This window comes from Danio rerio, chromosome 10 (assembly GCF_049306965.1).
Source record: "Danio rerio strain Tuebingen ecotype United States chromosome 10, GRCz12tu, whole genome shotgun sequence".
Taxonomy (NCBI): domain Eukaryota; kingdom Metazoa; phylum Chordata; class Actinopteri; order Cypriniformes; family Danionidae; genus Danio; species Danio rerio.
The window spans coordinates 30,249,065-30,262,500 of record NC_133185.1 but is presented as its reverse complement, the minus strand read 5'-3'; the positions used below and the strand labels follow the sequence as shown (position 1 = coordinate 30,262,500).

The following is a 13,436-nucleotide window of genomic DNA, read 5'->3' as shown; positions in this document are numbered from 1 at the left end:
GGGAAAATGCAGCATGTTTTTTAATTTGTTTACGTTGTGGGAAAATGCAGCGTGTTTTAATTTGTTTGCGTTGTGGGAAAATGTAGCATGTTTTTGTAAATTGTTTGCGTTGTGAGAAAATGCAGCGAGTTTTATTAATTTGTTTGAGTTGTGGGAAAATGTAGCATGTTTTTGTAAATTGTTTGCGTTGTGAGAAAATGCAGCGTGTTTTTTTAATTTGTTTGCGTTGTGGGAAAACGCAGCGAGTTTTATTAATTTGTTTGAGTTGTGGGAAAATGTAGCGCATTTTCAATAATTGGTCGTGTTGTGGGAAAATGCAGCGAGTTTTATTAATTTGTCTGAATTGTGAGAAAATGCAGCGCATTTTCGTAAAATTGGTTGTGTTGTGGGAAAATGCAGCATGTTTTTTAAATTTGTTTGCGCTGTGAGAAAATGCAGCGAGTTTTAGTAATTTGTTTGTGTTGTGAGAAATTGCAGCCTGTTTTATTAATTTGTTTGTGTTGTGGGAAAATGCAGAGCGTTTTCATATATTGTTTGCTTTGTGGGAATATGCGGTGTGTTTCATTAAATTGTTTGCCTTGTGTGAAATCGCCGCACGTTTTTTAAACAAAAAATATTTGCTTTGTGAGGATTTGCAGCACATGTGCTGTCAATCGTATGAAGATCTTTTCTTAATTTGCTGGCGTTTTATTATTATTATTTTTTTTATTTGCACGTTTTCTTAAATTGCAGCACGTTCAGCTCTCTCGGCCACTGTACATATGCTCACCAAAGCTGCACTTATTTGATGAAAACAGAGTAATGTTATTAACATTTTTAGTTATTACCATTTTATCACCATTTATTCCTGTGATGACTTGATGACTTGAGATTTGAAGTCTTTAGTTACACAATCCTTCAGAAATGGTAATTTAGAATTTTTTGAATATATTATCATTATCAATCCTGAAACTGTGCTGTTTAATTTTATTATTAGGATTTTAATGAATTGAAAGCGCAAAACAGCAGCATTTATTTAAAACATGTTTTTACACAGAAGTTTACTGTAACAAAATATAATGATCAATTTAATGTATCCTCACTGAATAAAAGTAATAATTCTCATAAGTGACATTTTACTGAACCCAAACCTTTGAATGGTAGTCTAGAAAACATTTTTACTCCAATTCCATGTTTCAAATGAATAAAGTAAAACTGGGACATGTTGATATAAATCAATAAATTCATCCATCTGAAAGACACACAGTCTACATTAAAGTGTCTGATTTCTTTAGTATCTAAATAAACCTTCCCTTACATCACTTCTATAAGATTTATTATGAAAAATATAATAATAAATATCATTTTTATAAGTTAAATGAAGTGGCACAACATGCAACCTCTAAGCTAGGGAAAAAAAACAAATGACCAATATTTAAACAAACTACTTTGCGCTCGAAGGCTCAATTTGGTCCTACATTCAAACGTTTGCACTTCTACGAAGAATCGTGCACGACGTTCAGGCAACAGGAGAGAGGAAATGACATCACCTGTAGTTACATCAGGAGTTTAGCTATTGGTTATTTTACACACCTGTCCAGATTGACGTCGTTGGAATGTTATTAAATCTTCCAGCTTGACCATCATCTTGCCAAGAAGGATCGTAAAAGTAAGTCAGAGCGCTCTTGAGTATCAAGTACATCCCTAATTATCTGAGAAGCCGTTTGGTGGAGTGCCTTACGCAGATTGGGATTTTCGAGGACAGGCCGGATTCCAAGCACCATAAAAATGTCCTCTGCGAGTGCTTCTATATTAAGAGTTTACACTCCTTGACATTTACAGCAGGATTTTGCGATCTAAGCAGCTGCCTCTTGGTCTCCAGAAAAACTCTCAGAGCGAAGACGAGCTCTGGCTGTAGTGGCGCAGCACCAGCTGGTCGTATATGGGGGAGCAGGGCTCACACAATGGCAGCTCAGAGGCTGGCGACGTTGGAGACTCGCTGATTGAGTCAACAGAGGAGTCTCTAAATGGCGAAGGTGGTGTCAAGACGCCCAAGTCCTCGAAATCAGTGGTCCTGACTGCACACGAGGAGTCATAGGTGCTGTCAAAAAGGCTGGCGGGTGAAGCTCGGCTGCTCCCGCCGGCTATGATGCCACCGGCGATGCCAACTGCTGAGCGAGGGGTGGTGTTTGCTGCGGCCACAACATCTGCGTATGTAGTGACGGTGGTAGGATGTGGTCTTTCCTGCTGGTGGTGACGGTAGGATGGTGAACAGGGTCTTGGGGGGTTGGCGGAGGTGGCGGTGGTGTTGACGGCTGTTCCTGGTGGTGAACCGGGAAGCATCATGCTGTTGAGTTCAGTGATGTTGGCTGTGAATTGACTGACCACGCAGCTGATTTGATCCATGATGGAGGATGGTTGGTGTTGTAGACGCTCGGTTAGGTATGAAGGTATGGCTACTACTTGCGCACGTTCACCATCTTCCACGTCGCATCTTTTCATCGAAGGACGCTGGCAAATGGTTGGCAGTGGTGATGGGGTTCGAGGCCGGTAGGTTACAGGGTAGCGTTGGTTTTTCTGGGAGCCGTCGTATGATAGTTTCACTCCCGCGTCTGGCGGTCGATCGCAGCCCTTTGAGAATGGTTTGATAATGGCCGTCTGGTTGGCTTCTTCTTTTTTCTTGATGTGGATTGAGATCCGTTTCCAAAGGTTGGGTCTGTAGCTTCTCTCGTTCTGTGCCCAGGTCACTGTTTTGCCATTGGAACTGCGGAAAATAAGGGAGCATTGTGAATTCCATGCATTCATTGTACATCAAAATACAAAAATAAATGAATATTATTAAACAAGTAATAGAAAAAAATGTCGTTTTTGTGACATAAATTTCAGTAAATACATTTTAAATGCTACATCATCAATCTCCTGAAAAAAAAGCCAATAACAATAACTAAAAGTAAAGTTCGTAGACAAACTTTATGGTGGCTTGAGTAAGCCTAGCCTGAAACTTTGAAGTTAGAAGTTCTTAAGAAGTTTAAAACAGTCATAACTACATATAGGTTAGCATGTTTCTTGCTAGGCAGTTGATAAGGTGTTGCTAGGTGGTTGCTAGGGTGTTCTGAATTGTTGCTAAGGTGTTGCTTGGCAGTTGCTAAGCTGTTCTTGGTTGTTGCTAGGTGGTTGCTAAGGTTTTCTCAGTTGTTGTTAGGTGGTTGCTAAGGTGTTGCTAGGCGGTTGCTAAGGTATTCTAGGTGGTTGCTAAGGTGTTTTAGGTTGTTGCTAGGCGGATGCTAAGGCGTTGCTAGTTGGTTGCTTAGGTGTTGCTAGGGTGTTCTAGGTGGCTGCTAAGGTGTTCTCAGTTGTTGCTAGGTGGTTGCTAAGGTGTTGCTAGGTGGTTGCTAAGGAGTTCTAGGTGGTTGCTAAGGTGTTTTAGGTTGTTGCTAGGTGGTTGCTAAGGCGTTGCTAGGCAAGTGCTAGGGTGTTCTGAGTGATGGCTGAGGTGTGCTAGGTGGTTGCTAAGGTGTTACCAGGCGATTGTTAAAGTGTTCTACGTCATTGCTAAGTGGTTGCTATGGTGTTCTGAGTGGTTGTTATGTGGTTGCTAAGGTGTTGTTTGGCAGTTCTAAGAGGTTCTAGTATAAACTAGCATGTTGTTTGCATGAATTTAGTATCATTTAGCATGTTGCTAGTATGTTTATAGTATGAATTAGCATGTTAGTATGTTTATTAGTATATTCTTAGTATGGATTGCTTTAATGCTAGTATGGATTGTTATGTTGTTAGTATGTCCAATGTAAAGTCAATAGCAGTTTTGTATATAGGAAGTCTATGGGACAGTTGCTATGGTACCGTAAGTGGTTGCTAGGGTGTGGCTAGTTAATTGAAAGGTCAGTGATTGGTAGATTGGTAGTCTGAGTTAAATGAGCAGAACCTTAAGTCTGTATGACAGTCTGGCTTTCTCAAACCATCATAATAACAATAATAAAAAGCTGATATATCTACATGACAACATAGTGCTTTTACATTATAACAGGAGGCAGACAGCCGTGTGTCTCATTATACTGACAGACTTGATTGTCATGGAAACAATGCTACAGTGCAAGCCAGTTGAACAGCTGTCCTTTCCAGCACTTTCAACACAACACATTTAGAGTTCATTTACCAACTTTGGGATTCATTAAGAGCACAGAATCACCTTGTTTTAAAAACCGAAAAGGGACTTTCTCCCCACACACCCCACACGGCCTCTATGTCCCCTTGCCAGAGTGTATCATTAGAGCTGAAAGGCAAGAGAAATGACCGTGCCATTAACCATCCCAATCCATCCATTCCAGCACAATTACCAACCTCATCCAGTCCTGTACGTCAGACAGCAAATCTCTAACTTCTGTTGTAATGCACCTGGGGACCCATCGACCCACATGCACCAAACTCCAGGAATGATTCACAGGCAGACGGGGTAATTGGTTGGGGCTCTTTTTCTCTTTCGAGAAGGAATATTGGCTTTTTTTAATGTGCTCTAAAAATGCTCAGTTGGGGAGTTGATTCCTTTTCAGTCTAAACTCATTTTCATCCTCAAAAGCGAGTCTTTGGCAGGCATTACTGAGAGATAAACAGATTTAATGTGAGCTTTATTTATTTAATTAGTCAGAAGCGGCTTCTTCTGCAATCAAGAGCGGTAACTAAATTATAAAGAGGAAAAAAAAGAATTTTCAAAAATGACATACAAAATAATTGACACATCATGCCTCGTTATCCTTAAATTCATTCGGTGTGAATCCAATTAAACTGAAGAATTTCAAAGAAGCATGAAGGAAAAAGGGGGAAAAAGTGTTTGTCAATTCCCAACTTTGGTTAGTTGGATAAAAAAAACTTATGACCAAGTATTTTTATTTCATTTTTGAAAATGTTTTGCATACAGACATCAGCATTGATATACAGTTAAAGTCAGAATTATTCGCCCCCTGTTTATTTTTCCCCCAATTTTTGTTTAATGGAAAGAAGATTTTTTTTCAACACATTTCTAAACATAATAGTTTTAATAACTCATTTTTAATAACTGATTTATTTTAGCCGGTTAGGGTAATTAGGCAAGTTATTGTTTAACGATGGTTTGTTCTGTAGACAATTGAAAAAAATATAGCTTAAAGGGGCTGCTAATATTGACCTTAAAATGGTGTTTAAAATAATTAAAACTGCTTTTATTCTAGCCTAAATAAAACAAATAAGACTTTTACTAGAAGAAAAAAATATTATCAGACATACTGTGAAAATTCCCTTGCTCTACTAAACATTATTTGGGAAATATCTAAAAATGAAATAAATAAATAAATAAAATAATAATAATAATAAAGTAAAAAATCAAGGGGGGTTTAATAATTCTGACTTCAACTGTATATTGATAAAAACTGTTTATTGAAAAGGTAGTTTTATGCATGCCAGGCTAGTAGGGGTTGTTATGCAACTTTGTAAAAAAACACTACATGCCTGCACACATACTGTCCTGTAGTCCACCACTCTTGTTTTGGTCATCAAGTACTCGCACATGCCTATAAACTGAACATGTAAAATGTGTGCATGATTCTCAAAATCATGTTTTTGAAAAACATAACTATCACACAAAATCTTGCACCTTAAAATCAGCTATTTAAAGAATAAAATTTTTTTTTTTAACTGTGATAGTTTTTCTCAGTCACTGGTGCATTTCTCACAAAACTATTTAGATTTACACAACAGTTAATGCATTTCTCAAAACAATTCATTTGTGCACATCATAGTAGCAGTTTCTCATTCCTTCCAACAAATTGCAAATGTATTTGGGCATGCATCAACTGCTTTCAACTCTCTGCTGTTTTATAACATTATCATTTGCTTAGGTCATGTCAGTCAAAATGAACTAAACTTGTAAATGCTGAATAGTCATTCCATATAAAACTAATAGTCCTCATTTCAATACTTGAGTCTTTACATACAAAAATGTTGAACTAGTTGTCAAAATCTGTCAAGCTATTTTTATTAAAAAAAAACATTTTTTTTTCTAAAAATGTCTTCTAAATTGAACAATTTGATGAATGATTTACAGACCTATGCATGTTGCAGGTTTAGTTCCAATATGTACTGCAATATTGTTTACTGTTGTGCACAGCTCTTTCCAAAGGAAGATTATGTTTGTTGTAAATAAGAGTGTATTTATTCTTTTGCACAATGATGTGAATAAATTAGAATTGTAGAGTATATGCAGTAAAAATGTGAAACATACATATTCAGTGTCTTGTACTCAGATGCCTTACTAAATGCAGTGATGTCTAATGTTACTGTAGTTTTCAAATGGCTGTGCAAATAGTATATAGTGCTGTCTTGAGCAGTTTCAGGAAGTGTCACCAACATCTGACTTTTATGCATTAGAAAACTGTCATAATGAAAACATGACAAAGCCATTTGACTATCTTGTTGATGAACAATGGTGTCAGAACTTTTCATCTTGATGACACTGACACTTTCATTGACATCAATACTTGCTTTTGAGGAATCAGCTATCCATTTTGATCAAGTGACACGCTTTTGCAAGTTATCAGTTAGGTGTTGCAGTTTGTTCTAATTGTTTTGAGAAACACATTAACTGTTGTGCAAATGAAAATAGTGTTGTGAGAAATGCACCAAAGCCACGGAGAAAAACTGTAAATAGCCAAAGTTTTCAGTTTTTAGTCAATTGCAAAATAAGACACCTTAAATCCACTTTAACCAAATTTAATGAAAGATGGTAACACTTTGCAATAAGTTTGTATTAGTTAATGTTAGTGTATTCACGAACACAAACAAACAATGGACAAAAAAAATGATTACAGTATATGCTCATCTATGCTATAGTTTGTGTTTTTCGTTGTTAGTTCGTGTTAACTCACAGTGCATTAACTAATGTTAACAAGCATGAATATGGATTTTAATAATACATAAAACATGCTGTTCAAGTACTGTTTATACTGTTCATGTTAATTAATATATGAACCATCATTAACTAATGAAACCGTATTGTAAAGTGTGACCAAGACTTTTTAATTGGTCATTAAAAAATAATACAAAATAATAATAGAAGTTAGGGATGTCCAGATCTGATCATGTAATTGGAAAATGGGCCCGATCACACGGTTTCAGACTCGATCGGAATCGGACGTTACCTCCCAATCAGGATTTGAATATAAATATACAAACATACATTTATTTACTTTTATTATTTTTTAACACATCTAGAGTTATGTGGTGGCACAGACTTAGACCTCTTTCTTGACTTCAAACAAAAGCAATGTGTGTGGTATGACATCAATTTGTTGCATAGATGTTATTGGTTAAATGCCGGCACATGGAAGCAGCTTGAAGTGGAAAGTGCGAGAATTTCTGCGGTCTGGAGGTATTATAAAGTCGATGACGACAACATTGCCATAGCAAACTGTGATATATGTAAACCTGTGGTGCAAAAATAGAAGTGCTTTGTTTGTTAACGGGGTTGTTGAGTGTTAAAATTAGGCGAAATAAATAAAAAATAAGGAACATCCTGGATCTTTGCTTTTCTTTATTCTTTTTTTATGAATTACAGAAGTATCGGATCAGGTTTCGGTCTCGGTAAATACTCAAAATCAAATGACTCAAACTTGGACTCAAGGGCAAAAAAAAACTCATCGGGACATCCCTAATAAAAATTATATGTGCACTTCAAATAATAGAAGTTTTAAAACGTAAGTATGATTATATCTAAACAATACTAAAATAATACTGCTCTCAAACTGACCTGACCGTGTCTGTGCCAGAGGGTCGCCGTCTGAACAGGTTGGCCAAACTGCTAGAGCGGCTAGCAGCCGAGGCAGATTTCCCATCTCCCACGTGCATCCTCACAACGGTGGATGTGGTGAAAGCGCTGCGTACGTTCCTCTCAGGCTTGGCCAGCATGATGTAGACTTTGGGCACAAACATGCAGCACAGCGCAGTGGTGGCGCTGAGGCTAACAGAGAAGCACATCGTGATTATCTTGTAGTTTGAACCGAAATAAATTGGCACGAACGCCAGCCAGATAATGCAGGTGGTGTACATGGTGAATGCGATGTATTTGGCTTCATTAAAATTGGCGGGGACGTTGCGGGTCTTGAAGGCGTAGAAGGTGCAGCTCAGGATGAGCAGTCCGTTGTAGCCCAGCGGCGCCACTACTCCGAGGGTTGTGGTATTGCAGATGAGGTGCACCTCGCGGATGGACGGATAGTCGTAGATCACCTGTGGTGGCTCCATGATGAAGAGTGCCACGATGATGCCCAGCTGAATCAAGATCAGGATGAAGGCGATGACCAGCTGGGCGCAGGCACTCATGAAACGAGGCTTCTTGGTGCAGATCTTCTTCTTGCTGCCAGCGAGGATGCGGGCGATGCGGTTGGTTTTGGTGACCAGTGCCGAGTAGCTCATGGCCGGCGAGAGCCCGATGCCCAGCCTCTGCAAGTAACAGTAGGCAACGTGTGGCTTGGCAATGAGGCAGAAGGTACACAGATAGCCCAAACAGATGCCAGCCAGGATGATGAAGCACAGCTCTCTGCTGGAGGACTTCACCACCGGTGTGTCGTGAAACCTGACGAAGACCAAAGTGACGAAGATGGTGGCTAGCAGGCCAAGGCAGGCAAAGACCACAGCAGCAATGGGCTCAGGATCTCCCCACTGAAGGTACTGCACCGGGATTCGCTCACAACCTGTGGAAAGGAATTTAAACATAAATTAAAAGTCCAGTCAAATTAAAAATAAAAGAAGTAGATGCTAGTTTCAGTTGGTTAGTCTTAAGCATATCGATTAGCTAGTGTGCTCCAAAACAGTGACAAAATGTGCGTTTGGATAATATAAAAGCATATAAACATCTAAAGCTTGAAGTTTGTCACTTCTGCTTAAATGGAAATACTTCAGTTTCTCATTAAATCTTGACCAATCAAAGGCTCTCTAATATCTGACATGCCCCGCCCCTTCAAGACACTTCTTATTTGCTTTTCATTTGATGTTTGATCCCAACCACTCTCACGGGCAAATCTGTGATAAAAAAAACTAAATGCTATTGGCTGTTATTTTAAAAGGGGAGGAGCTACTTTATGTCCCACCCTCTCTTTATTTTTTAGTTGAGATTACATCACACGTCAAATAAAAAATGCACATTTCAAAACACTTCACAGGAGCCAGGGAACTGCCAGAGTACTGGAACTACTAGAATGAATCATTCATATATGACCGTACTGAATTGAATTTGTGTCACGTCATATTTAAATTTGAAGCTTCTATTAAGATTTTCCATCATATTTGTCTTCATATTTGATGAAGTCACTACACTAAATGTACAATCATTTTTTGCAATATAAGATGTTATTGTTTATAAGTTACTAGACCGTGAAGGTGCATACCTAACTTTTTCAGGTAAACAGGGGAAGTTTGAAAGTCATGTCTGAAGTAATGTTTTTGCTGTAAGCTGTTAGCAGAAAGTTGCTAGTAAGAGGCACACATGTTCGAAGGCACATAAAAAAAACATGATAGGCATTCAAGGTTAAAATACTCAAAACTCTTTTGTTTTTGTCATTTTAATAAAAAAGCAATGTTAGAATGAAAGATACACACATTTAGTAAACGTCAGGGCACTATAGCTTTATGGATTTTATTTTAACAAAGATACCAAACTACAAAAATGAAACGGTCAAAAATAATTGCCTCAGTAGTTGCAAGGTGATTAAAACTTTATAATTTTTTTTTATTTTGTTAAACACAAAAAGATATTTTGAAGAATGTTGAAAAAAGCAGCCATTGACATCCATACACTGTAAAACCCACCAGTCAACTTTATCAAATGAAATGGGTGTTTAACTTATTGGGTTGCACAGTACTCAGTTGGTTTGAGTTCTCTTCATATTTTGGGTTTTACTGTGCTTAAATTGCTTCGTTTACTCAAATGGATTAAATTCAAAGTACTCATTAAGATCAGTTTTTGAACTTGAATGGTTTGTTGCAATCAGTTTCCTCAAATGGTTTGAGTTACCTTAACTTTTTGGGTTTTACAGTGTAGTAGGAACAATACTATGTGATAGTAATAGTAGTAACTAGTAATACAAATACTATGAAAGTTAATGGCTGTTTTTTTTTTCAATATATCTTTTTTTGTGTTCAACAGAAAAGAAAAAAAATCCTGTTTTAATAGGTTTGGAACTAAAGTAAACTAACAGTTTAACTGGGCTTAAAGGAGCATTTCCCTTTTGTAGGTTGATTAATGTCATATCAGTGTTTACAATATATTAGGTTGCTTTCACTGACCCTGATGAACTGGGGTGTGTTTCCCAAAGACAACATAACGCTATTATACGACAATCAAAGTATTTTTTGACCTTGCATGCATATCAGTATGTTGTTGGAGACCCTTAAAACCAAAATATGACCCTTTTAAATGTACAATAGGGGCTCTTTAAACCATTACAAGTTTGAATGTTGGAACATTATAAAGAAATAGGGCATAGGTGGATAACTGGGAATAGAACACAGCCAGGAACTATGCTTCTAACTACAGCTCTAGAGATGTAATTGCAAGCATACATGTTTGCTACACAGTTTGCGAATGTTCATTGGAACGATGGTTTTGGGAATTGCCAAATTAACGAACTATGTTTTTAACGATGGAACCTTGCGACCTTAGTTGCCTAACAATGGTTTTTGGAAACGCAGATCAATAATAATGGTACACGTCAGATTTCTAGCTCAACTCTTCACTTATTTTTATGCACAATTGTTTAAGACATAACTAACAGGACATATGTGGACATTTGTGTGTTTATTTTGTCCATATGAGTGCAAAAAGACATGAGAGCTAAGCTTTGTCAACTGTCCCCAGTGTTTATCCGTCAGGCAGTCCTTACTCTCGAACCCTGCATTAATGTGACTGTCCCGGAACTTCAAATAAAATGTTTTCACTTCAGGGCTAGCAATTATAGTGCATGAAGATCTATGTGCAGTGCAAACATTATTTATCATAACTGAGCAAGTTGGTGTAATGCCAGTGTCTTTGATTATTCAGGATCATTGATGTGTGGCATTAAAAATCGCACAGAGAACATCCTTCATTATGCAGATGACATGGTAAAACTCGTGGCTGAATTACCGTACAGCTTTATAAACAAAAAGAATTGGCAAAAACAAACAAAACCATTCGTTCAAACAAGCGGCATGCATTATGCATTAGAGACTGACACCAACAAGCACTGATATATTTAGCTTGTGCGATTTGCATCAACAAACAGTGAATGGGGATGAAACTAAGTCTTGATTTGGATCAAAAAACAGCATTGATTTTTATAAGGGAACAAAACTTTGCAAGGCCCTCAAAACATCTTTCATATTTCCTATAATTATAAAACGGGTGAATGTTTAGTGTTTTAGAGCAATTCATTATCACATCGTAATCCCACAATATTTTTAGTTATTATTGTCAAAAACCTTTTGAAAAATATATTTAGCTTCACTATATCTCACAGACGTCTGGCACTGTGTAATGTTGATTGTCATGAAACATACTGTGCTCAAGATATTTGAGTACACCCCTCACAAATAGTTTCTTTAGGAAGTTTTACATTATTAAATGTGTCCATAAACATTAGAAAACTAAAGCCAAATCTAGAGCTAATCTAAGAAAGTAACTCATGATAATGGCTCAAAATTAGTACAACCAAATTGATATGTTAGGGAAAAATATTAAATAACATTTTTTAAAAGAGCAAAATTCGAGAGAAACAAAAAATTATACATTTATTTAGAAATGTCGTAATTTTATAACTTTTTTCCCATATTTCACAAGAATTAAAATTTAGAATCTTTTTATTTCTAAAAATGCCCAGTGACTAAAATATTATTTTAATAAATACATTAGTTTAATAAATGTGTTTTGTTTAAATGCACCAAAATATATTACCTACACTTACCAGCCACTTTATTAGGGACACCTGGACAACTGCTTGTTAACGCAAATTTCTAATCAGCCAATCACATGGCAGCAACTCAATGCATTTAGGCATGCGGACATGATCAAGATGATCTGCTGCAGTTTAAACTGAGCATCAGAATGGGGAAGAAAAGGGGATTTAAGTGACTTTGAATGTGGCATGGTTGTTGGTGCCAGACGTACTGGTCTGAGTATTTCAGAAACTGCTAATCTACTGGTATTTTCACGCACAACCATCTATAGGCTTTACAGAGAATGGTCCAAAAAAGAGAAAATATAAGTATAATGTAAATATAAGAAAATATAAGGCAACAGTAACTCAAATAACCACTCATTACAACCGAGGTATGCTGAAGCGCATCTCTGAATGCATAACACATCCAACCTTGAGGCGGATGGGCTACAGCAGCAGAAGACCGCACCGGCTACCACTTCTTTTAGCTAAGATCAGGAAACTGAGGCTACAATTTGCACAGTCTCGATTTCTGCTGCGACAATTGAATGGTAGGGTCAGAATTTGGTGTCAGCATTATGAAAGCACGAATCCAACCTGCCTTGTATCAACGATTCAGGCCGGTGGTGGTGGTGTAATGGTGTGGGGGATATTTTCTTGGCACACTTTGGGCCCATAATACCAATTGAGCATCATGTCACAGCCTACCTGTGAGTATTGTTGCTGACCATGTCCATCCCTTTATGACCACAGTGTACCCATCTTCTGATGGCTACTTCCAGCACGATAACAAATGATGTCATAAAGCACGAATTATCTCAGACTGGTTTCTTGAACATGACAATGAGTTCACTGTATTCAGTTGGTCTCCACAGTCACCAGAACTCAATCCAATAAAGCACCTTTGGGATGCAGTGAAAAGGGAGATTCACATCATAAATGTGCAGCTGACAAATCTGCAGAAATTGCGTGATGCAATCATGTCAATATAGACCAAAATCTCTGAGAAATATTTACAGTACCTTGTTGATACTATGCCACAAAGGATTAAGGCAGTTCTAAAGGCAAAAGGGAGTCCGACCCAGTACTAGTAAAGTGTACCTAATAAAGTGGCCATTTTATTTTAGTGCAATGGTTAAATATATATATATATATATATATATATATATATATATATATATATATATATAAACATACATTTTTGCAATGTTTTTAAATATGTTGCATATTGCACATATTTTACGTTTGTGAAATAATTTTTTTTTTCTTGTAATTTGTATTTACTGCCATATATTAGAATTCTAAAACAAAAAATGTTAAACTTTCATGCTCTATAATGTCTGACATGTGTTTTGGTGTGGTTCGTGCATAATTTTAAATTCCAAAGAATTATTAATATTTTATTTATAAATTAAAAAGTGTATTAATAAAACACTAACAGTTTAAACTGAAAATCACATCATTTAATTTTCACATTATCTAAAGCTACTGTTCAGCAAACAAGTTTAACTGAATAATATT

The 13,436-nt window shown here is 37.0% G+C and overlaps 1 protein-coding gene across 4 annotated transcripts in view; it reads right to left on the bottom strand.

Annotated features, from left to right (window-relative positions):
- grm5a (glutamate receptor, metabotropic 5a) overlaps positions 1-13,436 on the bottom strand; it is a 52,266-nt gene that overhangs the window by 1,586 nt on the left and 37,244 nt on the right. For 3 of the 4 annotated variants that reach the window (XM_073914128.1, XM_073914127.1, XM_009305305.5), the window contains 2 exons: positions 7,757-8,696; positions 1-2,743 (listed from right to left, as the gene is read on the bottom strand). The exon at positions 1-2,743 is cut by the window's left edge and continues 1,586 nt beyond it. In XM_073914128.1, coding sequence (XP_073770229.1) covers positions 1,870-2,743; positions 7,757-8,696 — 1,814 coding nt within the window. In that variant the 3' untranslated portion in view covers positions 1-1,869. 4 annotated transcript variants of the gene reach the window in all.